This window comes from Pan troglodytes, chromosome 1 (assembly GCF_028858775.2).
Source record: "Pan troglodytes isolate AG18354 chromosome 1, NHGRI_mPanTro3-v2.0_pri, whole genome shotgun sequence".
NCBI classification, from domain to species: Eukaryota; Metazoa; Chordata; class Mammalia; order Primates; family Hominidae; genus Pan; species Pan troglodytes.
This window is the reverse complement of record NC_072398.2, coordinates 38933126-38958201: the sequence shown is the minus strand read 5'-3', so window position 1 is coordinate 38958201 and position 25076 is coordinate 38933126. Positions and strand designations below refer to the sequence as shown.

Genomic DNA, 25076 nt, shown 5'->3' with positions numbered 1-25076 from the left:
GTGTTTATTAATGCTATGATGTCCTGCTTAGTGAAGCTAAATGGGAATGGGAATGGGCAGGGGAGGGTAGTGGGAGGTCAAGGATGGGGTGGGAGGGTGGAGGAAGGATTATGAGGTATACCTTTAAATTCTAACTATTACATAGAAATAGTAAGGTTAAGATATTATTACTACCAAAATATTTTTGGCCTATTTAGCATTCTCTGTATTTGTTACATATTATAAGCATCTACATCAAAATGGAATTGGTCAAATGTCCATTAAACATGGTATACACCATATCCTTATAAAGTATAAATACTTAATTTTCTTAGCCTATAAGAAAATTGTTTTGAGTTTGTTTCAAATGATATTTGTGATATGTTGTCTTTTTCTTCTTTAGATACATATGTTAAGTTAACTCTGCTGAATTCCATGGGTCAAGAGATGTCCAAATGCAAGACATCCATCCGCAGAGGGCAGCCAAATCCAGTATATAAGGAAACTTTTGTTTTTCAAGTGGCCCTATTTCAGCTTTCTGATGTGACACTCATACTGTCTGTGTATAACAAACGCAGCATGAAAAGAAAAGAGATGATAGGCTGGATTTCTTTAGGTCTCAACAGCTCTGGAGAAGAAGAACTCAATCACTGGACTGAAATGAAAGAGTCAAAAGGACAGCAAGTATGTAGATGGCATGCGTTGCTAGAGTCATGATGAATAGAATAAGCAAGCAGTTACCATCAAAGGCAGCATATTTCCAATTCCAACATTACTATTTCTACCAAGTCACCATTAGAAGAGCTGTTCTTTGAAGAATCATATTCAACCTTCTACCAAAATGCTTTAAGTTCTATGGAAAGAACATCTCATACTGACATAAATGAAGAAAATATGTGTATCTAGTAGAGCTTGTTTAGGAAACTGAGAAACGTACATTATCATTGCTAAACTAACAGTCCTCCAGAAATTTAATAAGATGTTTTTGATTTGAAGTTAATTTTAATTTAGCAAAAGAGCCAGTCATTTTATGAAAAATCAAAATTATAAGTGATTTTAAAAACCAGAATTTTAGTTGCAATACAATTTTAATATCACCCTACATATTATTTATAAAACATAGTTTGAATGGCCAGTCCCTGGTGTTTGTAATGTTCTTTAATATGAAAAAGTAGTTCTCCAACTCTATCATAAGTCATATCTAATGGTGAAGGGTTTCAGTCACATTGAAAATTGTTTTATTTCAGGCATGTTCCCTTTGTGCACTTAGTTTCATTGTGCCTCAGTTCCTCTCAAAAGCACTAAATCTAAGTGCAAACAAGTATTCATTTTCATACAGGAATTTTTTTAATATGTTATTTTTTTAAAAGTTCATTTTTCATTTGCCTCCGCTTTTGCCTGATCCAAAGAGACCAAGTCACTGTACTGGTCCCTTGCAAGTCTTCTAGACAGGTTGTACTGTAGAACTACGTAACTTTCTGTTGAAAGCACTTCCTGTATTCTTGTATTCCAATGTAGGAAGCTAATAGAGCAGGACTTTACTTTCAAATTTCTTTCAGTGATTGACTCTTCAAAATTGCAGTAATGTGAAAATACATTTTTTACAAACTGAAAATACAGTAGATAAGCTGTCGAAAATGGAAAACAATTCAATTTTAATTTTCTGCTCTGAGTATTTAGTAACCAACACTGTGTAAAGCAGGTAGCATTCAAAATAAGAAACTGTTCTCTCTCTAAATCTTCACTCTTACTTCAATTTATATTTGTGATATGAAGACTATCCAGTTCTCAGTTTGAATTGGAACATCATGTTAAAAACAGTTATGAGATTCCTTATGAAGTTTCTAGTAACTTGTAACTAGACTTTATGAAATTAACAGATAAAGTTCTTCAACGTGATGTCATCTTGTGCCTTTCATGTAAGTTAAATTTGCTCATACAGCTTGAACGTTGTATTTGCAAAATTAAGCCTTCGATTTTTATAAATGTAAAGATTCCTCAGAACAGTGTTGCAAGATCTTTATTTCCTCTGAAGTATGTAAAAGTTGTATAATGTGCTAACTTTTTAATGGCAAGGCACTTTCATTTGTTTTTATATTTAGGAACTCTAATCAGGAATATTATAAGCTGTTTTATTTTTAATTTTGCTTCTTACCTAATATGTCATTTTATGCATATACTTTATCAGAGTATGTTTTATATATATTAAAAATAGTTTCTTTTTTCTCCTTCTCATTTCTAGTTAAAATAGACAAAAACATACTATTTACCAGTTACTAAAAAGCAGTATATCATTGCTTCTAGTCCCAACTAAGTACTATATATTATTGTAAACTAGAACTTGTTATTACCATAATAACAAAACAATGCATAGATATTACTTCAGCTTGGCTGTACTGAAAGGCCTTAAAAGAAACCCAAAAAGACCGTGAACTTCTGTATTTTTTTAGTTTAAAAAATGGCAGCTCTATGCATTCATACGCATGAATTATAAGAAAAAATACAAATGCTATATTGGATGACATGAGGTTTGAGAATGTGTGTTACAGGGCTGCATTAAAGGGAAAAATCCATCTTTTATTGTTACATCAATGAGCTTTTTCCAGGATTTTTCAAATAAACAAGTTAGAGTTAGAACCTGAATCAAATGGCAAAATATCTCATTTAAGTGTTTTCAGCAACAGTATGAAAAAAGACTTGAAGAGGGGATGTAGATTTTACTGAGAAATTGGACTTAGGCATTTGAAGCTATAATGATCTTTTTAGACTTTGAAACAACTGACTGCATTGCTAACAACTGTTATCTTCCTAATAAAAAGAGTTATCAGTCTTATCTGTAACTGTAACAGAGCTTAGTGAAACACATTAGTAAGACCAGCTTGGTGCTTTCACTCTTAGTGAGAAAAAGACCTAACTAATTGTTATTTGTTAAATCTACCTTTTTTCAGACTATTCCCAGAATTGTGTGTGTGATTTGATACATCCCTAGGGATTTATCTGGCATAAGTATCAAATCCTTCATGGCTTAAAAATTAATAAACAGTTTTTTAATATTTCTGGAAAGACCCTACCTCCACCCCAGCTGCCAAGTCCTCAAAGATTATAAATTATCTATATGAGTGTATGTATCTGTATACACACATGCACCATTACACATACAACATAAATATGTATATGTATATTCATTTGTAAAGGCAAAGGTGCCCTGGCTTTTTCAGATAACTGAATAGAAAAACATTTCATACGTTTAGGATTATTTTTCTCCTCTATGTATTTACTAGATATTATATTTGGTTTGGGTTGCTTTCTGCTGTTGTTCTCCTTCACACACAGCAAAATATACATTTGTTTCTGTAGATTGACACAACTTATAGTAATTACTCCCAAAAAGTTGTCTGTTCTTTTAGAAAAGGATTAAATAAGGCTCAGGGGACCCACTTCACTCTACTGAATCTAATGTACGAGACAGTACTACTGCTTTTTTGTGTGCTTGAATTTGCATGAAAGCTTAATAGCAAAATCTTCTATCTCAGTAATTATAGCAAATAGGGACCCACTGGTAGGGAGCAGGTGTTGGCTCAGAAACCTGAAAAAGACAACCCACTTTCATATAGTTCTATTAAAATCCCCTAAGTTTTCTAATAAAATGATATAGTCCAAATATGGCAATCGACTGGCATTTATGGGAGCCTCTAAACCTGGAATTATGGGGTTTATTTTTCTCCCAAATGAGCTGCAAAAGATAATTATTGCTGCCCAGTAAACAAAATGTATGTCAAATCAGTAAAGAATTTGTTTAGCATAATATTGCCTTATCTTTCAGAAGCTTTCTTCTATATTCTTGTGTCTTCAGTACAATCCACTTTTGTTTGAAATCCATTTGCATATTATCTTACTGTGCATTTAGTGAATTCTCAATAATGTTGTATTTGCTGACAAGAATAATAAATTGGACCACAATTAAAAAAAAAGAAAACCCAATGAGAAAATAACTACCTGATTAATATACACATGTTTAAATGTAGGGCCTGGTAAAGCAGTTTCATCCAACCTAGCGAAAATGCCCAGGGCTGTTTGTTAAATCATTTGCTTGATACCATCATCATTTTCATTTCACTTATCAAGTGAATCAGAAGCATAATCAATAACTGCAAAGTAAGATAGTACCAATAGGAGAAAGAGGTAAAAGAATTGAGAGTGTTTGTCAATATGAAGATGTGTGGGGATACTGAATGATATCATAGTCTTTCCAGTGAAAGAAAAAATAGGCTATGGGAAGATGTAAATTTTTGATGGAGTAAGAACAGTGGTCACCACCAAGTATTTTTCAACATCCCTCTCCAGCTATGAATAGAAAGGACACAAATTCATTTGCGTAAAATTGCCATTTGCCTACATAGACTAGACAATTCACAGATTTTTCACACAGTTATTATATATATAGTTATTTGAGTTATCACTATATTATTTCACATTGATAGTTTTTATTTCTAATTTTGTTTCCATTCACTGTCCTCAGTTCATCTGTGGCCTACATTGAAGGTAGCTGTCAGTATTATTATTGCCAACCATATTTAATATTGAATACAAGTTTAAGCATGCTGCAAAGCATTTTCTAACGTTAATTTTAAAACATTGTCTCTGCCCTCCAAAGTGATGGTTAACAGCTATAATTTACTAAGATCTAGCACAATAATTTATTACTTGCTTGATTCTCAAAACAATACTGCGAGGTAAGTAACGTTATCAACATTTTATTGATAAAGAAACTGCAGCATGAAGAGGTTAAGCAGACTTTCCCAAGGTCATTCAGTAAGTAAGTAGTAGAACTGGGATTGGAACCCAGGTGTAAATTACTCTAAAACCCATGCTATGCATGTTGCATTTGCCTCCCTGTTTGAAAAAAAAAAAACTACTTAGGACATTATATTTATCAATAATCCCACTCACCTTGATTGAATGGCAGAACTAAGGGGGAAAAAACAGCTGGGGAAAGAGAAAAGACTAGAAAAGAAGATCAGAAATTTTTTTTCTTCTCAGGACACAAATGGTGGTACTTTTGTGTCATTTTGTAGATGACTTTGATTTGCAAAGATTTGGAATTGATTTATTCTACCAGTTTAGCCTATACTTATATTCCAAAAGCATATTTATCAGTTCTGCTCCTTGACCACTTTTAGGAATCCAAGGTGTTTTAATTGTTACTTGACCCCCTTACTACTCTATGAAGGGCATAACCTGTGTCTGGCCCATATCTCACTCATATCAGTGGTGAGACAAAAGATTTGTCTTCCTCTGTCCTCTCATTGCAATTTATTTATGTTTTATTCTCAATTTTATTAAGATTTGTCAGGAATTACAGCTAGTTTATTACATATGTCTCTCTTCCCCCTAGGTAAGTAGTCAATGCCTTGTTAGTATCTTTCTGTACCCCTTTGCTTATAGTAGGCAGACAGTAAATATTGAATTGAACTAAATTCCCTGTGGAAGAAGCCAGTCACACTATTACATGAGTCTTAGTTTTTATGAATCTTGTGTTATGTATGGATTTATTTATTCCTTCAGTTAATGTATATTTAAGAGTACTAGATATGTGCCATGTGTTGTTGTTCCAAGTGCTACAGATGCAGAGATAATAAATTGGTCGAAGTCTTTGCCCTCATGGGGCCTACATTCTAAGGTAGGAAGATGGCCACAGAATGGGATAATTTCAGTCTAGTATAATGAAGCATTAAGATAGGGGCATGCATAGAGTACCGTGGGATTTAGTAGAAGAGTGCAACATGGAATTCAAAAAAATCTTCCTGGAAAAGATAATCCCTGAGTTGGGTCTTAAAGAACAAATACATGTTAGACTCCCATCAAACTTGAGGACACACGTTCTTTCCAAGAACAAAATGTAAAATAATGGTTTCTAAACTGTAGTATCCTTAAGAATTATTTTGAAAATTTAACTTGGGCCAGGCGTGGTGGCTTACGCCTGTAATCCCAACACTTTGGGAGGCTGAGGTAGGCAGATTACTTGAGCTCAGGAGTTTAAGACCAGCCTGGGCAACATAGCAAAACCCCATCTCTACCAAAAATTTAAAAATTAGCTGAGCGCGGTGGTGCATGCCTGTGGTCCCAGCTACTCAGGAGGCTTAGGTGGGAGAATCGCTGGAGCCTGGCAAGTCAAGGCTGCAGTGAGCCAAGATAGCGCCACTGCACTTCAGCCTGGGTGACACAGCAAGACCTTGTAGAAAGGAAGGAAGAAAGGAGGGAGAGAGAGAGGAAGGGAGGAGGAGAAGGGAAGGAAGGAGGAGACGGGAAAGAATGAAGGAGAAGGGAAAGAAGGGAGGGAAATTTAACTTGTATTCCAAAACTCCACCTCCAGAGATTCTACTTCATTTGGCCTGCAAGGGAGCCCAATAATCTACATTTTATTAAGCTCTCCAGGAAATTCTGTCTGAGATCTATTGATATAGTATATTAAGTGTATTACATAGTATTATTCATGAAATGTTTCAGTGCCTGTAGATCAGACCTTTAAGTGTGATAGTGATAGTAATAGAGAGATTAAGACTAGGATTAATGTTATTCATCTTTTTCTTGTGCTTCCTTAAAAAGGAAGATATTTAATGAAAAAAATTAATATTTAATAATGAGTTTCTGTACATTCACATTCAACATACATTTTTCAAAGTGTTTCTTGGTATAATAAATATGTTGATTTTATGGCTTCCAAAAATTCCTCTCTATTACTGTTCAAATATTTCCTTCTAAGTTATCTTTACAATGATGGATATAAAGTGAAGAATGGGGAGGTATTTATCAAGTAATTTCTTTATCAGTATCCTAAATGAAATAAGACTGACCTTTGAGCAAATGTGTAGTAGCAGCCATAGGTGCTGGCATGTTTGCATTCTTGCATACACTAAGATTTCTTGCTTCCCTTTATCATCATCTAAATGGCTTCATTGTCATCACACTCATCAGATGAAATGCAGTACTGGATTCTTCTCTAAAAGCAGTGATTCTGTGACTGCTGCTCTAAACTCTAGTTCCTTGATTGTTTTGTTCTTAGGATCCTTTGTTTCAAATAGCAAGTTAATACAGCAGCCTCAGGACCTTCTCTTTCTCTCAGAATAAATGCTGTGGATAAGGTACATCTGAGTTTCCATTTCCCCTCATTTCACATATAGCCATATTTTCTTCTCTGATGTAATATTTTGTATTAACACATTTTACATTTTGAAGTTTTCTTTTCCCCCACAAAGGTATGTGGTTATCCCACTTAAAAATGAGCTTATTTGAATATGTGAAATAATGTTGTCATTGAATTAAGCTGTTTTGTGACTGCTGATGTATCACTGAGTTTGATTTGGTGACAGCTTGAGGTCTGGTTAATATAATCTTAAGGTAATCAGCTTGATAGACTGGAATTACTAGTTTATTATCAAAAAATGAATGTAAAAATATTGCTCTTTTCTCTCCCTGTTTAGACTAGTATGTGCCTTTTTAAAAATACTCCCTTTCTTCTTCCCTGCCTTTTTTCCCCACTCTTATTCATATACACTCAAACTAGATACCAGAGTTAGTTCATCAAAGCTGAATAATACCTATCAAAAAGTGATACCCTGACTTTTTTCTCTTAATCACCTGTACTGGACCATAGGGAGGACCAAATAGGCTTTCTTGGGGACTACAGAAAGAGCAAAGCGTAATACTCTTTAATCATAGCATGTTTGTTGTTGCTGTTTCAGTGGTGGTGGTGGTGGTGGTTGTGTACTTACCTTGAATAGTGTGAAGTATCCTAAAATTATGTTGTGTGGGCTGGGAGCAGGAAGGAAACTGATTATTCGTCTAACAAAGGTTTGGCATAATTTTATTGTAAAATTTCAACTGTTTATGACATGAAAATTTCTAATTAATTATAAGAACAAAGTCACTGTGGTGGCAATAGTTGTACAAGATGTTTGACATTATTTCTATGTCAGTTTGATAGTCTGTGTTATAAATTGTCTTATTAGGACCCTTCTTCACCCTCTTCTTTATTATTCTGATTATCAGTAAATCCAGTTTGTACTGTTAGACATTTGAGTTTGTCTTTTAAATATGGAAGACTATTTTAAAAAGAAAAACCATAACATCTTTCTGTTTATTACATTAACATGTGATCTCTCACCTGACGATGTGTTTAAAATGAATTAATAGATAAAATATAATACTCCGTTATATACTGAAAAAAATTTTCAAACTTTGTTTATATATTCAGATATTGCTAGCAGTTCATATTAAATATGACTATTTTGTTTAATGAGAAAATAGGAATTTTTCCTTATCTCTGAGACTTACTGCTTCTCTTTGCCATTCACATCTGGTTGAAGGTGGATGGTTTTGAACCTCGTAACATCACTTCACTCGTCAGTTTCTGAGTGTGCCAACCTCCTTCTGACGGTTTAATTTTCAGTAACAATCAAACCATTTATTCCTCAGGGGTTGGTCCTCGTAGTGATTCCTGTCCTTAATCCCCATTAGTGTTGATGGAAGTAATCCATAAGCACCAATAGGAGAAAAGGCCCATAAAGCATCAGTATCCCAGAACCCTGAAATAGGACGGCCGCTTCAGTACCCAAATGTCATTGCAATTCTAATGGAGTAGAAGCCAGCTTCTTGGAAGTGAAGATTTGAGATCATTATGTCATATTCTCTCCTTTTGGTCTCCTCCCTTCTCCCTCTAGCTTGCACATTCTTTTTATTTTAAATTTTACAGGAAGCCTTCTTTTAAAAACCTGGTTTTTAAAATTTCACATGTTGCTGTAACCAGGTGATTTCAAAACCCAGAAAAGTGAAGTACATACCATATAGTCATAAGAAGTTTGGGGGCTTTTTTGGTTTTTATGTTTTTGGTGGGTTTTTTTGTTTTTCGTTTTTTGTTTTTTGTAGTGTGGGGAGTGGGGAGGAGGAAAAGGGAGAAATCGTGCTTGTTTTGGTTTTGGGAAGTCTTTTTGGATAAATATTGAGAATATTTATAGTATTCTGTAATTATGTGACATTTGTTGTGTGAGGGGAGACCAGAGTAGCTGTTGCACATAAATCGACTCTCTTAATATTGAAGCATATTTAAACAGTTGTTTGAAGCAGAGCTAGAAATTAATGGTGATACTTCTAACAGCATTTTGATGTTACAAATATTACTTTAAGTTTATCAAGAGAAAAATTCCAGTAGTAGCTTGCGTTATAAAATTAATTGATATATTACGTTTCTGTATAATTTTATTGAAATTGCTTTTGTTTTGTGGTGAAGATAATATAGTGGCAACAATTTTGAGGAATCTTTAAAGCTGTTTGGAAGAGATGGCCAACCTTTGGCTAGATTTTTACTAGAATTTTGAAATAAGAAAGTGTATAAATATGTTTTCAGTTAAATTAGCCTTGAGGAAGAATAGTTATTATATGAGTTTTAAGGGTCTTGATAAATGTTGGGATCTACTCTGAAACTCATGAGGTTCCTCGCTGATCAATACTCTTGCATTGTATTTTATTTCTCAAAATAATGAAATTTTTATGGAAAAGCTCAATTAGTGGAATCTTTTATTCAATATTCCCTTACTCTTCTTTCTTCCTTCCTTCTTTCCTTTCTTCCTTCCCTCCCTCCTTCCTTCCTAGTTCTTTCATTTTTTGAGGCAAGAAGCTTCCTTAATAATATAGTTTCTACAGAGCTTTCTTACTTATTTTTCTAATAATGGATATAACAGTGTGATAAAGTTTAAATGCTCCGTGAGCAAAACTCTTATCAAACAACTGAAGAAATACACTGCTGATTAACCTTTTCCTTGATCTTGAATTGTCTCCAGCATATTTGCTAGTGACTCTAAACCATTAATGGATCTTATTAGTATAAACACATGTCTGTGTGGTTATCAACAGTGTTGTATTATTGTCACATTTATTTACATTTTTGGTCAAAAATATAAACATGCGTGTGTGAAGCAGTCTGTTTTATAGAGTGAGCATATATGTAATCATTTTCATGTAATTGAAAATGTGCTGTGTGTTGCATTTTATTCTCATGTCGACTTTTCTACTGTGTATACACCGATTGTCTCGGTGCCTTTTTCCTTTTGTATAATTGTATTACATACAGAAATTGCTGACCTCTGTGAAAACAGTGTAAAAAAAGTTAAAATTATTATTCCAATGAGATTTTAATGGCAGTTTAATTTTCCAGAGAATAAATTTTGTGTGGGTTAAAAGTTATTTTTCTTCACCTTTATGTAAAAAATCTGTTTACATTTTAGTACTCACATGGAATGGGTAAACATCTGACTTCATTGATAATGATACATAAACGTCAGTCCTAATTCTTGTCATTGACAAATAAATGTTAATATGACTGCTACACAAAATAAAATAATGTCAATTACATAAGGAAATATCAAATGGATATATGTACATGTTATTTAGATCTTGGGTTTGAAAAGAATCTCATCTAAATGTGCTATAAAATATTACTCTCAAAAGGTTTGGGTCATATTATTTTCTTTAATTGTAAGTCAAATCTGGCTTCCAAAGAAAATAGACTTACAAATGCAAACATTTAAAAATATTCTCCTTTAAAGTTCATATAAATCACAAATTAAACTAAATAGCTTTAAAATGATCTCAGTATCTTCAGCTGGAATATGAACTGTTACCTAGTTTGTTCTTTCACTTAATGTGAATTTGTTGTCATTCATATCAGTATTGCTATCCTGTTTAACAAAATAATTTTCTCTTTGCCAATAGTAGTTTGTTGATTTTTAATTCTTTTTCATTAGATAGTTGTATTGTTTCCCTAAGACCTGGAGTTTAGATATTTTTCATGTTTCATTACCTTGTCCATTTTACTTCCAGCAACAAAGATTTATAACAACAGACTTAACAAGTACTATTTTGCATATGAAAAAGAATTTAAACGTTTGGTGCTCTAAAACTGAAAGAAATTAAAGTTGCTGCATCATCTAATCTCTGATTGTCTTTGAATCCTTAGTTCCATAAATTATCCAGAGCCTTTTTTAGTTAACATTTTTAAAGAGGGGAATGCCAGTGCCCAATTGGTCTAGTTGAGTTTTTTTTTTTCCTTTTTGTAAAGTTGTCTCTACTGAAATATAATGAAAACATGAAACACTTATTCTGCTCAGAATAAATGGGTTCATAATGTAATCTCCAATCTACAATTTAAGGAATTTGTATCCTTTCCCAGTACTCACTGCTGAATTCTTCCCCCGCTCTCAAACATTTTGAGCTTCTATTATTAAGACATTTAGGCTGGGCACAGTGGCTCATGCCTGTAATCCCAGCACTTTGGGAGGCTGAGACGGGCAGATCACAAGGTCAGGAGTTCAAGATCAGCCTGGCCAACATGGTGAAGCCCCATCTCTACTAAGTAAACACAAACAATTCATCGGGCATGGTGGTGCATGCTTGTAGTCCCAGCTACTCTGGAGGCTGAGGCAGGAGAATCGCTTGAACCTGGCAGGCGGAGGTTGCAGTGAGCCGAGATCGCGCCACTGCACTGCAGCCTGGGTGACAAAGCAAGACTCTGTCTCAAAAAAAAAAAAAGACATTTAAGGTTAAAAAAGCCAAAAGTAACAGATTTGCTTGAGTGTCGACAAAATTTTTTTTCTGAATTGTAAGCAATGTCTTACTTAGGGACAATTTATTATTTAATACTTTGAAAAACTTTATTTTCATTTGGGTCTTTCAGAGAATTACAGTTAATATAAAGTGAAATTCCAGCAAAAAATTGGCACATCTGCATTCTTGCTAATAAATCATGAAATTATCATTTTCTATTGTTATAAATGGATTTAGTAGTTATTCATTATAACAGGTTACTATATTTAAGGTATGTTTTCGTTTGTTTTTCTCTTTTTTAAACCAAAACCTCACCAACCATTATATTTTAATTGCAAATTGATTGTAACTCCTTTGATCTCCAATATGCAAAATAATATTTAAGCCAACTTTTTCTTTCCATAGATTATCAAAATATTTCATGATATTTCCCATTTGAAAATAAAGTCATTCCCAATTTTAAAATAAATGGTCTCAGTAAAGGTATATATGGGATATTTTATTAGTAATTTGCAATGAATTATAAAAATACACTACATATTTTTATGAAATTAAATGCCAAATAAATGGGGCAAATTATGTGAGGATCTCATAAACTTATATTGATTAGTAAGAGAAAAAATGAAAACATCTACTCAGCATAAAGAAAATATATCTAAAGGAAAACCTTCCAAAGAATACTTTTAATATGTGGTAGCAACTGCCAATTCTTCACCAGAACCCATGTATTTCTCTTTCTCGTTCATATGGCTAGCTTACTATTTCTAATGCCTTCCCTTGAGATTAGGCATGGCCATGTGACTGAGTTCTAGCCAACTGAATACAACCAGAGATGATGTGTACCAATTTCTAGGAGGTTTTTTTTTTTTTTTTTTGAGACAGAGTCTTGCTCTTTTGCCCAGGCTGGGGTGCAGTGGCACAATCACAGCTCACTACAGCTTTGATGTCCCAAACTCAAGCAATCGTCCCACCTCAACCTCCCCAGTAGCTGGGACTACAGGTGCATGCTACCACACTCAGCTAATATTTTTATTTTTTGTAAAGACAGGGTCTCACTATGGTGCCCAGGCTGGTCCTGACCTCAGGGGCTCAAACTATCCACCTGCGTTGGCCTTCCAAAGTGTTGGGATTACAGGTGAGAGCCACCACGCCCAGCCCAGGAGGCTTTTTAAGAATCAAATATGGCCAGGCATGGTGGCATATACCTGTAGCCCCAGTTACGTGGGAGGCTGAGGCAGGAGGATCATTTGAACCCAGGATGTGGAGGTTGCAATGAGCTGAGATTGTGCCATTGCACTCCAGCCTAGGCAACAAAGGGTGTTCCTGTCTCAAAAAAAAAAAAAAAAAAAAGGAATCAAATATGCCTTTTCCGTGCATTCTTTCACTTTCCACTGGCTGGACACAGAGAAAACTGAAAGCTTTCAGGAATGGCAAAGCCCCAAGTTGGAGAGATTCTGGGTCACTGAGTCACCTCACAGAAAACAGACAACCAGGTATGTATACCTTGGAATGACAGCATAAATAAGGAAAAAAAAACCAAACTTCTATTATTTTTGAGCCATTACTTATTTTGGAGTACATTTGTTACTATAAACAACCGAAACTAAAAAACTATTGATACCTTCCAGTGGAGTTCTGTGAGAATGAAAACCTGAAATATTTTACATTAACTTAGCAAGCAGGCAGCCAGTGGTGAGGAAATAGATATAGCATCCTGGAAACCTGTAGCCGTATTTTGCAGTGGCAAAGCACGGATAAACCAGTTGCCTGTATAATGAAGGTGGTCAGTGCAACTACTGAAAGTGTAGTTCAGGGGAAATGGATGGAAAGAGCCAGAGTAGCGGTGCGTTTGAGATTTTCCTTGCTAAAATGTATTATGAGAAAGCAGTAAACTCAGGCAGGAGTTCTGTGGCTCTCACGGAGAGATTGAAGGGAATGGAAAAGAGCCCTGAGATTAACTGCTTTGGGGTTGGAAAAGTCTGCTGCTTCTGGATTCCCAAGTATTAAGATAGAAAATTGAAAAAAGTGTTGAATAAGAAAAGCCCATTGAGACTGCTCAATCAAACACAGGGACTCAACCTCATGGCAAATATCAGAATTGTTTTAGTGTTCCCTCCTGTTTCAGAGGAACTCCAGGCCAACTTTCATCCTCATGAAGCAAGCTATGAAAGTTGTGTGGCCTCCAAGAAGGAAACAGTTCTCAATATCTGCTTCAAATGAAACCATAGCATGTAACAGTCTTCGGACTCCTCAGAAGTTAGAGCAGGGGATCACTGAGAATAATGAATAACAGAGTTCCTCTTAGAAAATAGATGGAGCCAAACAAAAAACTGCCCCTAGGCCAGGCGTGGCAGCTCACGCCTATAATCCCAACACTTTGGGAGGGTGGGGCAGAGGGATGCCAGGAGTTAGAGACTGACCTGGCCAACAAAGGGAAACCCGATCTCTACCAATAAATAAATAAATAAATAAGTCGGGCGTGGTGGCACACGCCTATAGTCCCAGCTACTCAGGAGGTTGAGGTGGGAGGATCATTTGAACCCAGGAGTTCGAAGCTGCAGTGAGCTATGCTCATATCACTGCACTCTTGTGCTCCGGCGTGGTTGACAGAGCAAGACCCTGTCTCTAAAAAAAACAGGAAACAAAAATAAACATTTAAAAACTGCCTCTGCTGAGAGAATTGGGGGCCGGGGTTTCACTGCTGTGAATCAATGACTGCTATGTTTCTCATTCTTCCCTTTTTCAAATGGGAATTTTTAATGGCAGTTATCTTCTTCCTGCTCTGCATTATGTATTTAGTGGAAGTTGGAGGGGCAGATATCTTTAAATTCCCAGGTCATTGGACTTGATGGAAAGGAGAGTGTATCACCAGAGATAGAGGACTTGGAGAAGACTGCAATAACTGGATGGGACTTTAGGTGGTCTTCTTTAGGGAGAAAGTAAGCTATTTAACTAAACCTTTGTTCTCTTCCTGGACACATGCTAGACTACATTTCCCAGCCTCTCTTGCAAGTATCTGTGGTTATGGGACTGAGTCCTAGCCAACTGGAATGTGAGTGGAAGTGGTATGTACCATTTCTAGGCCCAGTGCCTCCATGGTCTCTCTCCCCATGCATTAGCTGGTTACAGAAGATGGCTAATATACTAAGGGATGGTGAAGCCACAGATGAAAGGAGCCTGGGTCCTTGATTCACTGCTTGGAGGTCATCACCCATCAACCAGTAATATCTTCAGAGTGTTACATGAGAAAGAAAAACTTCCACTGTGTATTTGAGCTGTTATTCATTTGGGGTCTATTTTATCCCTGCAGCACTAGCATACACTGATAAGTAAACTCACAGTAACTGAGGAAAATGCTAGGTAGCACTGTAGCAAAAAAACAGACGTTCCAAACAATATTTGGAAAGGCAAGGTCTAACACCTAATTGTTGGGGGCAAAAATCAAAGAGTAAGATAAGTCTCCAGAACACTGCCTGCCAGCAGTACTGGAAGGAGTTATTTTAGGAATGGATTGTAAGGCTTTTGGAGAGATTCAAAATGCCTAACTCTCCAACTTCATCAAACTACAAGAAATGAGTTTAACTGTGACCCAAGGGATGAAATGAAGTGATAGGTAGAAAGCCAGAGGAACAACTAAAACCTGAGCATCAAACCTACAGACATAACTGAAGCAATAAGAATGTTGGAGGAACACATTTGTAGGGTGAAGAGAGAAAGAACCCAAGCAGTGACCAGAGTTAAGGCAAGGACACCAGAAATGTCATGAGGGGCAAATGAAAACCAGATTGTCAAATCCCTTGAATCCAGACTAGAGACTTGAATAGTTAACCCCATAAGGTTTAGAGTAGTAGAGTAATTTTAAGAAGGCCAGTTTAATAGGGGTAAGAATCAGAAAGAGATCCATTGGAAGCTTTTTTTTTTTTTTTTTTTAAGATGGGGTCTCACTCTGTCGCCAGGCTGGAGTGCAGTGGCGCAATCTCAGCTCAGTGCAACCTCTGCCTCGTGGGTTCAAGTGATTCTCCTGCCTCAGCCTCCCAAGTAGCTGGGATGACAGGTGCCCGCCACCACGCCTGGCTAATTTTTGTATTTTTAGTAGAGACAGGGTTTCAGCACGTTGGCCAGGCTGGTCTCAAACTCCTGACCTCAGGTGATCCACCTGCCTTGGCTTCCCAAAGTGCTAAGATTATGGGTGTGAGCCACCGCGCCTGGCCGGAAGCTATTTTTTTAAAACCAGATGTTTAAAATCATAAGTGATTAGATATAAGGTAATACTAGTAACCTAGATCATGTGAATAGAGAATTTTTTTTTCTTTAATGAGATGAGTGAGAGAGACATTGAAAAGGAAGCGTTCTGAGAATTGATGACCAATTCAGTGAGGAGTCATGCAAAGCACTGGAATGACCAAGTCACAGGAATCAAGAGCTGACATCCTCTCATTAGAATATACGTTCCCCAATGGCAGAAACTTTTCACAACTGTGTGCCCCGTGCCTGAACAGTATCTAGGGCATAAAATGAATGAGTATTAATGAATCTTTATTTCTGATGGAGTTTGGGACATTGGGAAGTTTGAGGGGGCTTGAGAGTTTTTTTGGGGGGGGTGTCTTTTTAGGCAGCTATTTGTTTTAATTGAATAGAATCAGCCAAGAATAGTTAGATTATATTTAATGTGCATTATTTGCCAAAGCAATAAAAATATACAAATACACTTGAGAAATATATTCAATAATACCTGAAATGAAAAGAATACTTGTTCAACAAAAAGAAGTTGATTTATGAAACCCCATTTCCTCTGTGATTTCTGGCTCATTAATTGATTTTTTAAAAAACCTCTATTTCTGACATTGCTATAACTGTTAATAGGGAAACAATACTAAGCTGACACCAAGCTTTTTTTTTTTCAATAAACTGCATTTTAGAACAGTTGTAGATTTACAGAAAAATTCAGATGATACTACAGAGAGTTCCCATACACCATGCACCCAGATCCCCCTATTAATAACATCTTACACTGGTACATTTTTTACAACTAATATCCAATTTGCTTCATTATAATTAAATGAAATCCCTGGTTTAATCAGATTTTCTTAGTCCTCTCTCCTTGCTTATCTAATGCCCTATTGCTGTTCCAGGATCCTGTTTAGGATCTCACACTGCGTTTATTTATATGTCTCCTTAGGCTTCTCATGACTATGACAATTTCTCAAACACTCCTTGTTTTTGACGACCTTGACAGTTTTGAGGAGGACTGGACAGGTATTTTGTAGACTCTCCCTTAACTGGGATTTCTCTGATGTTTTTGGTTTACAAACCTATTTTCCCATCTGGAAATATTACTCTGCTCAGCATGGAGTTATGAGTTTTAAATGGGTTGACCGAGGCAAGTTATCCAACACTTAATAAGTGTTCATGTAATTTTATTTTCATCTTTTCATGATTAATGAAAGGACACTCATTATCTTTGTCATAAACAGTCACTTCATATGCTGGGGGGGGCATTATTAAATCAACCATCTTTTTTCTAAATAATATTAATACCTTTAATAAATTTTATTTTCCAGATTTCCTATTCTCTAGATCCTTTCTAACTAGCTTGACATCCCTTAATCCATGAAATCTGAGCCTCTATTCACTTACTTATCAAGGGTTCAAACATAATAAGGGATTACAATATGGCTTTACATTTTATACCACTTATCTTACTTATTTTTTATTTTTTAGTCACAAAACAAGTATAAAGATTCTATTTTAATTATTTATAAACTGTCAAACAAAACTTATTCACCCTGTATTACTTTGATAATTATTTCTAACCACTGGGTAATATTTTGCTACAGTAGCTCTTAAACTGTACAATACAGATGATTTTTGTTCACCCAAGATAGTTTCAGTCTTTATAGGATGTTACCATATGTTGCATACCATACATGCACATAGATATCCAGAGATTTTGAAAGCAAGAAAAAATATGTTAAATTTCAGTGAAGATATTTTTTAAATGAGTCAGAAACAGTATCCTATAATCTTTATTATGAATGTCAATTTTTTGCAAGCTTACAGGTAATTGGATTTCAAATTAAATTGTGTTTGTGTGTGAGTAAAATCTTTGTAGAAATCTTCATACTTTTCAGAGGATTTTAAACATTTATACTATCAGTTTTGTGATTTTTAAAAATTTGCCTCTTCTGTAAGAGTAAAATATTAAACAAAACCACTGTTGCTCGGGCTTGAATTTACTTAGCAAATAGTTTTCAATGCCTACTATGTGTTAGAGACTGTATTTGGCTTAGGGCTATAAATACAAATGAGATATAGTTTTTTCCCAAATGAAGCATGTGATCTGGTAGAGGAAGACAGACCTGAAAACAAAACAAGGCCAAAAAAATTGTAAATATTCAATGATATAAGTTCGCAAATGGTCCAAGGGCTCACAAATGTCATGGGGTTGGTTCTTCTTGGGGTAGGGGGTTGCATCAAAAAGGATTCAACAAGAATTTAATACCTGAATACAGTGTAGAAAAAGGAGTACTGTACATATTTTCTAGAGAACTGGGATGAGGGAAATAGCACATGAACACAGGAATGGAGATACATGGCCGAGTGCTTCTTGATGAGTACTGCAAGTCATTAGTCATGGCTGGAGCATAGTATGTGAGGACAGTAGGGTGAAAGATAATGCTGTAGACAGAGGCAGAGAACAGAGCAGAGGGGACTTTGTTTGCCTTGCAAAGAATCTCACATTTATCAGTAGACAACAGAGAACCCCTGAAGAGTTTTAAGCCAGACAGTAACATGATGAGATTTTAATTTTATTAAGACAATTCTTGCAGCAATTTCGAAGATAGGTTGGAGCAAAAGGAAAAACTGGAAGTAGATGGCCTGTAAAGAGGCCATTGCAGTCATCTAGGTGAGAAATGTTTGAGGGCTCAAACTAAGGTAGTCGCAGAGGGAATGTAGAAAAGGAGAAAGAAAAAATACTCAAGGAGGCCGGGCGCGGTGGCTTATGCCTGTAATCCCAGCACTTAGGGAAAGCCAAGGCAGGCAGATCACTTGAGGTCAGGAGTTCGAGACCAGCTTGGCCAACATAGTGAAACCCTGTCTCTACTAAAAATACAAAGATTAGCCAGGCGTGGTGGCTCACGCCTGTAGTCCCAGCTACTCAGGAGGCCAAGGCAGGAGAATTGCTTGAACCCAGGAGGCAGAGGCTGTAGTGAGCTGAGATCGAGCCATTGCACTCCAGCCTGTGCCACAGAACAAGATTCTATCTCAGAAAAAAAAAAAAATACTCAAGAAGACTAAACAGGCCTTGATGACTGACTAGTTGTGGAGGATTAGAGAGAGGGAGATGTCTAGGAAGATGCTGTTTCTGGCTTGGCCAGTGGCATAGAGGATGTTGCTGTCTACTAAGAGAGGAAGAATAGGGTGAGTTTCTCTGAAGGAAGAGATACTGATTCAGTTTCCCTGTGGTGATATCCCAAAGATTTCTAATAGGTCGTTGCATATGCAGGTCCAAAGCTCAGAAGAAAAACCTGAATGAAAGGTATGGATTTAGAGTTTATCAAATTTCAAATCGGTTGGAGTCTAGATAAATGGGATTTGTTATATGCTGATGGCATATAGTTTAACCAATATATGTTACATAGACGAACATTTAAAAAATCATTTCAGGTCATACTAAACCCAATGAGAAGATGGCATAGCAGATTCCAACACTCCTACCACTCATTAACAAGGACTATTATAAAATAATTAGAAGAGATTTCAAATAAATAAATAAATAGAATGTAAAGAGCCACCATAATGAATGTTATGCTTACTCTAGTTGCTGTTTAATCATTATGAAACAGCAATTTAATCATTATTGGGAACTAGTTATTTTTCTTTCTTTGTTTTTTGTTTGTTTTTGTTTTTGTAACTAGTTTCTACCACTGATGTTTCACGAATGTTGGATGGACAGTAACTACTAAATAAATAATGAAAATTTGGTCTGGCGCAGTTGCTCACGCCTGTAATCCCAGCACTTTGGGAGGCCAAGGCAGGTGGATCACAAGGTCAGGAGATTAAGACCATCCTGGCTAACACGGTGAAACCCCAGCTCTACTAAAAATACAAAAAATTAGCCGGGCATGGTGGCGGGTGCCTGTAGTCCCAGCTACTCGGGAGGCTGAGGCAGGAGAATGGCGGGAACCCGGGAGGCGGAGCTTGCAGTGAGCCGAGATCACGCCACTGCACTGCAGCCTGGGCGACAGAGTGAGACTCCGTCTCAAAAAAAAAAAAAAAAAGAAAGAAAGAAAGAAAAATTTATGCGCTACTTAAAGTAAAAGCTTGAACCATATCAAACAATAAAACTGATTTTAGAAACAAATATTTATACATTGCATCGAGTGTTGTACTTTGGTGGTCTTAAAACATGGTATGCTATTCATCTATTTAAACAATACTGCCTAATTCAAAACATTTTGGAAACATATTATTTTGGTATTATTTTCAGAGCCCATCTAGCAGTCATGTAAGAAAAACATCCCAATGATTTATAGTCAAAACTCATTTTTGACAAAAATCAGTACTTTTTTCTTTTTAAACTTTTTATTATGGGAAATTTAAAACATCTACAAGATAAACAGAATAGAATAATGAACTTTCATGTACTACTCACCGAACTTGAGTAGTTAACTAACATTTTGTCATTCTTGTATGATCTATAGCTTCATGTACTCTCCATCCCCACTTAATTTTTATTACTTTTAAAAAGTTTTAAGGTAAATTTTTTAATATACTTTTATATACCTTATATTGAAATGCACAAATGTTACCTGCACAATATTGACAAACAGATGCACCTTTGTGAGCCACACCTCTATTATAGACCATTTTCATCTACCAAGAAGGTTTCCTTACATTATTTCTTAGTCATTTGCACCCAAGGCAATCATGGGTCCATGTATTCATTTAGGTTAACTTTGCTTATTCTAGAACTTCAAATAAATGGAAACATACCATATGTACTCTTTGTTCCCAGCTTCTTTTGCTAAGCATAGGATCTTTAGATTCATCCATGTTGTTGCATTTACCAATACTTCATTCCTTTATATGACTGAGTTTCATTGTATGTGTATATCACAATTTCTTTTCCATTCTCCTTGTCCCAGTTTTCTATTGCTGCACCACAAAGCATCCCAAACTAAGTGGCTTTGAAAAAGTGACAATCATATATCTCGCTCATGAATCAGCACTTTGTGTATGGCATAGCAGGGGCAGCTTTTCTCTGTTCTGCATGGCATCCCCAGGGTGGCACAAAGGCTGAAGGTGACTTGATGGTCAGAGGCAGGAATCATCCAAAGACTCACTCATGTACCTGGTGGTTGATGCTGGCTGTCAGCTGGAACCTTAGCTGGAGCCTATGCACATGGCTGCTTGGATTCCTCACAGTCTGGAAGCTGGGCCCCAAGAATAAGATCTCAAGAGAGCAAGGCAATTGTAGGTGGCATTTTTATGACCTATATTCAGAAGTCACAAAGCATTACTTTCTTCGTACTCTGTTGGCCAACACAGTCACAGAGTTCTATCCAGGTTCAGAGGAATAGAGCAGAGACTCCACGACTCCGTGAGAGGGGTGTCAATGTCACATTCTAAGAACACACGGGATAACACATTGTGGCCATCTTTGGATAATGCTGTCTGCCATAGTCTCCCTTCTGGCCACAAGAGTTCACATCTCTCCCACATACAAAATACACTCAACTCTCTCTTCCAAGAGCCCTAAGTCTCTTACCATTATGGTAATAACACACAGTCCAGGATCTCCTCATGTCATTTAGGTCTGAGTATGGATGAGACTCCGTGAGAGCAGCTCCTGCATTCAGTTCCTTCAGTAGCATTCTGAAGAGTTGTGAACCAGAGAGAAGTTACATGCTTGACACACACCCAACAGACAACAGGAGAACAGGCAGAGGATAACCACTGTAAACCCTACTGCTCAAAAAGATGTCCACTCCTTGGGATTTCTTCCTTTTGATAAAACGTAGCTCATGTTTGCAACTAATGCATTTTATCAGACTACTCTCTGCTGCAGAAGTTTGGGGATCCAATGAACTCTTTATTTTTGTACTGTCTTTGTTCCTTTCAGTCCAGGCAATCTACTTTTTCTTTTCTTTAAACCTTGTGAGCTTTGTGTGTATTAATTTCCAATCCACCCTATTAGAGAAAAGCCATACCCACAAATCTCTTTAAGAGAAGTCCTACTCTACCTAGAGATATCTATGAGACTGCTATGGGACAACTCTTTCAAGATCTTTAGACGCACCGTTGTTTAGCAGGGAAGATCTGTGAGGCATTTCCTTAAGATCCTTGGAAGAACTTCTGTCTATCTGAAAAGGCATATAAAATACCACCTTATGGCCAGGTACAGTGGCTCATGCCTGTAACCCCAGTACTTTGGGAGGCCAAGACAGGAGGATGGCTTGAGCCCAAGAGTTCAAGACCAGCCTTGGCAACAGTGAGACCCCATCTCTACCAAAAAAAAAAAAAAAATTAATTAGCTGGTCCTGGTGACACGTGCCTATAGTCTCAGCTACCTCCTTGAGCCTGGGAGGCCGAGGCTACAGTGAACCATGGTTTACCACTGCACTCCAGCCTGGGCAACAGAGTGAGACCCTATCTCAAAAAAAACATTTTTTTAACACCACTTGAAGTCTTTCTGAGTTCTTAACAAAAGGATTTCCAGTCATGCCCTTGGCTTTATATGTAGACATATTTCTGCAACACTATTGATTGGCTGTAAGCCATTTCTTAATTCAAGCATCATTTACCATCTGGAGAGGCGGGAAATTAGAAAACATGTAATTTTCGTACCCAGCAAGTCCTGGTTCCTTATATTTAACTGTCCTTTCTCTTATCTCTTTTCTAATGCATTGCCAGTGAGAAGTCAGGTGACATTTTCAATATTCTACCTACAAATCTTCTTAACTAGATTATTGTCTGCATTCGGGACATTTCCTATTTTCCATATTACTGCAGGTGACTTTAGGGACAATTCTCCACCACTATAAAATGAAGGTCTTTTTCCCTGCAGCTTCCAATAACATTTTCCTTACTTTCTCTTCGGTCCTCACTGACAGCCTCCTCAAGGTCCTTTAAGCCCCTGCTAACACTTTATCTCCTCAAGGCCCTTCCAGCTTTGCCTACTATCCAGTCCCAAAGCCAATGCCACATGTTTTAGGTTTTTGTTTTGGCAGCATCCCATCTCCAGGTACCAAAATCTGTTCCAGTTGTCTATTTCTGAGTGGCAAATCACCCCACACTTAGTGGCTTAAAAAACCAACAGTCATTTATTTTACTCACAAATCTGCAATTAGGCAGAGCTTGACAGAGACACTTCATCTCTGTTCAATACAGCATCAACTGAAATAATTCACAGGCTGGAAATGACTCCACAGGTAGGCTTTGAAGTCATCTGAAGGCTCACTTACCTGTCTGGGGGTCAACAAAGGTTGTCATCTGGGACACCGAGGCATGAACTCTCCTGGTTAGTTTCCTTGCAGCACAGTGGCTGGATTTCAGGAACAAGCATCCCAAGAGAATAAGACAGAAGTGTGTGGAATCTGTACGACCCAGCCTCGTAAGTCTCAAAGTGACGCTTCCTCCATTCTTGGTTGATTGACACAGTCACAAAGATCTGCCTAAGCACAAGTAGAGGGAATATAGATGTGATATAAGGTGGTGGCCGTCTTAGAGAAATGAAATCTGCCACAGTCCTGTTGCTATTACTTAGTTTTAACCTGTATCTTATTTATAAGTCTAGGATATTTTTATATTTCTGATGATCAAACCCATTTTTAAGGTGCCATGATTGAGATATTGAGAATGCATGGAAGCTTTCAATTCCAAAAGAGTTTTTAAAATATTTTCAACAAAACCATCATCATTGCAAGTACTGTTTGAATCTATGTGCAATTCTAATTATCAGCCCTTTATCACAGATTATTTATACATGTAGTTGAATGCATTGTCTACTCTGAATGTAAACTACAATGATTAGATTATCACTATCAAGGAGAATTAAATTTGGCTGGCAAGAGATAGACTAATTTCCCAAGCTCTTCAACACCTGACAACAATCTTATAAAACATTATGAGACCTTTGGTATCGTTAATTATTAGCATGCCTGATTCTTATTTTCCCACTAGCACATTTCTGTGAAGAAAATTAACTCCTATATATTTTTTGTGAATATAACCCAAGAGCATATAACAATCTAATTGTATGCCTAATTATTTCAAGTTGTCTTTTAAAAGTTGGTCCTAAGGATCTCTTTTGCTAAACCCTGTATCCAAAGGAGACCAGAATTGACACAGACTCTTAAGAAAACCCCTAGGCCACATGCGGTAGCTCATACCTGTAATCCCAGCACTTTGGGAGGCCGAGGCAGGCAGATCACTTGAACTCAGGAGTTCAAGACCAACCTGGGAAGCATGGGAAAACCCCATCTCTACCAAAAATACAAAAATTATCCGGGCATGATGGTGCATGCCTGTAGTCCCAGCTACTCAGGAGGCTGAGATGGGAGGATCACTGGAGCCCAGGAAGTTGAGCCTGCAGTGATCCTGGATCACACCACTATACTCCAGCCTGGGTGACATGGTGAGATCCTGTCTCAAAAAAACAAACAAACAACGAAACCCCCTGAGAAATATTTAATATATAATCTTCCCTGCTATATTTGAGACACCCAATTGTATCAGGAATATTCCATAGATATGGAAAGATGTTTCTTTTGAAACCTTCTAACTATAAATAAACTATCAATTACTGAGTATATACATTCTTGTCACAGCACTACCCACCCCCCCCCACCCCCCACCATTTATGGGGGAAAGGCAAAAAAAAATTATATACATATAAAGTCAGTCATAATCATTTAATCTCATGGGTTGGGATCAACTGGAAGAGAATAATCTCATTTGCTAAGAGTGCATGGCACACTGGCTATAGAAGAAAAATGAGCATAGAGAGGTAAATGCCCAGGCAGCTTGCAGATATTCTGGAGCACTGTACTCAGCCTGAATTGGGCTTTTGATTTCAATGTAAGAGAAGGACAGTGAGTCACTAAAAAACTTCCCACTCAAAGGTGATTTGTAAGTGATGAGTTATGTATTAGTGATAAATTAGCAGGTTTTACTTAGATGTCTCTTTACATGCTTACTGTACAGGTATAACATTTTAAATCATGTCAGTAACACAGGTTCAACTTTAAAAATAGATATTGAAAGAAAAAATTGCACAATTGCATGTCAAATAAATGTGCCTAGAATGAGCCTTCAGCTGGGACCATGTGGCTATTATCAGGGCTTCACTGCCATCCAGTGTCAGTCTACCCCAATTACAGAAGGAAGGAAACACAACATTTTGAATACTGCATTTGCAAATATAATCATAGAAAGGGTCATAGATACATTTTTTTTTTAGAAAATAGTTTTAAGTATGATTTTAAAGAAAAAAA

General features: G+C 36.7%; 1 protein-coding gene across 12 annotated transcripts in view; it reads left to right on the top strand.

The window, feature by feature from the left end:
• The window catches only part of SYT14 (synaptotagmin 14), a 233815-nt gene extending 222850 nt beyond the window's left edge, over positions 1-10965 (top strand). For 10 of the 12 annotated variants that reach the window (XM_063790293.1, XM_063790310.1, XM_063790344.1 and 7 more), the window contains one exon: positions 383-10965. In XM_063790293.1, the coding sequence (XP_063646363.1) occupies positions 383-696 (314 nt within the window). In that variant the 3' untranslated portion in view covers positions 697-10965. The remainder of the gene's footprint in view (positions 1-382) is intronic. The other 2 variants (NM_001397428.1, NM_001397429.1) reach the window with 1 other exon arrangement.
• Positions 10966-25076: the final 14111 nt, after the last annotated feature.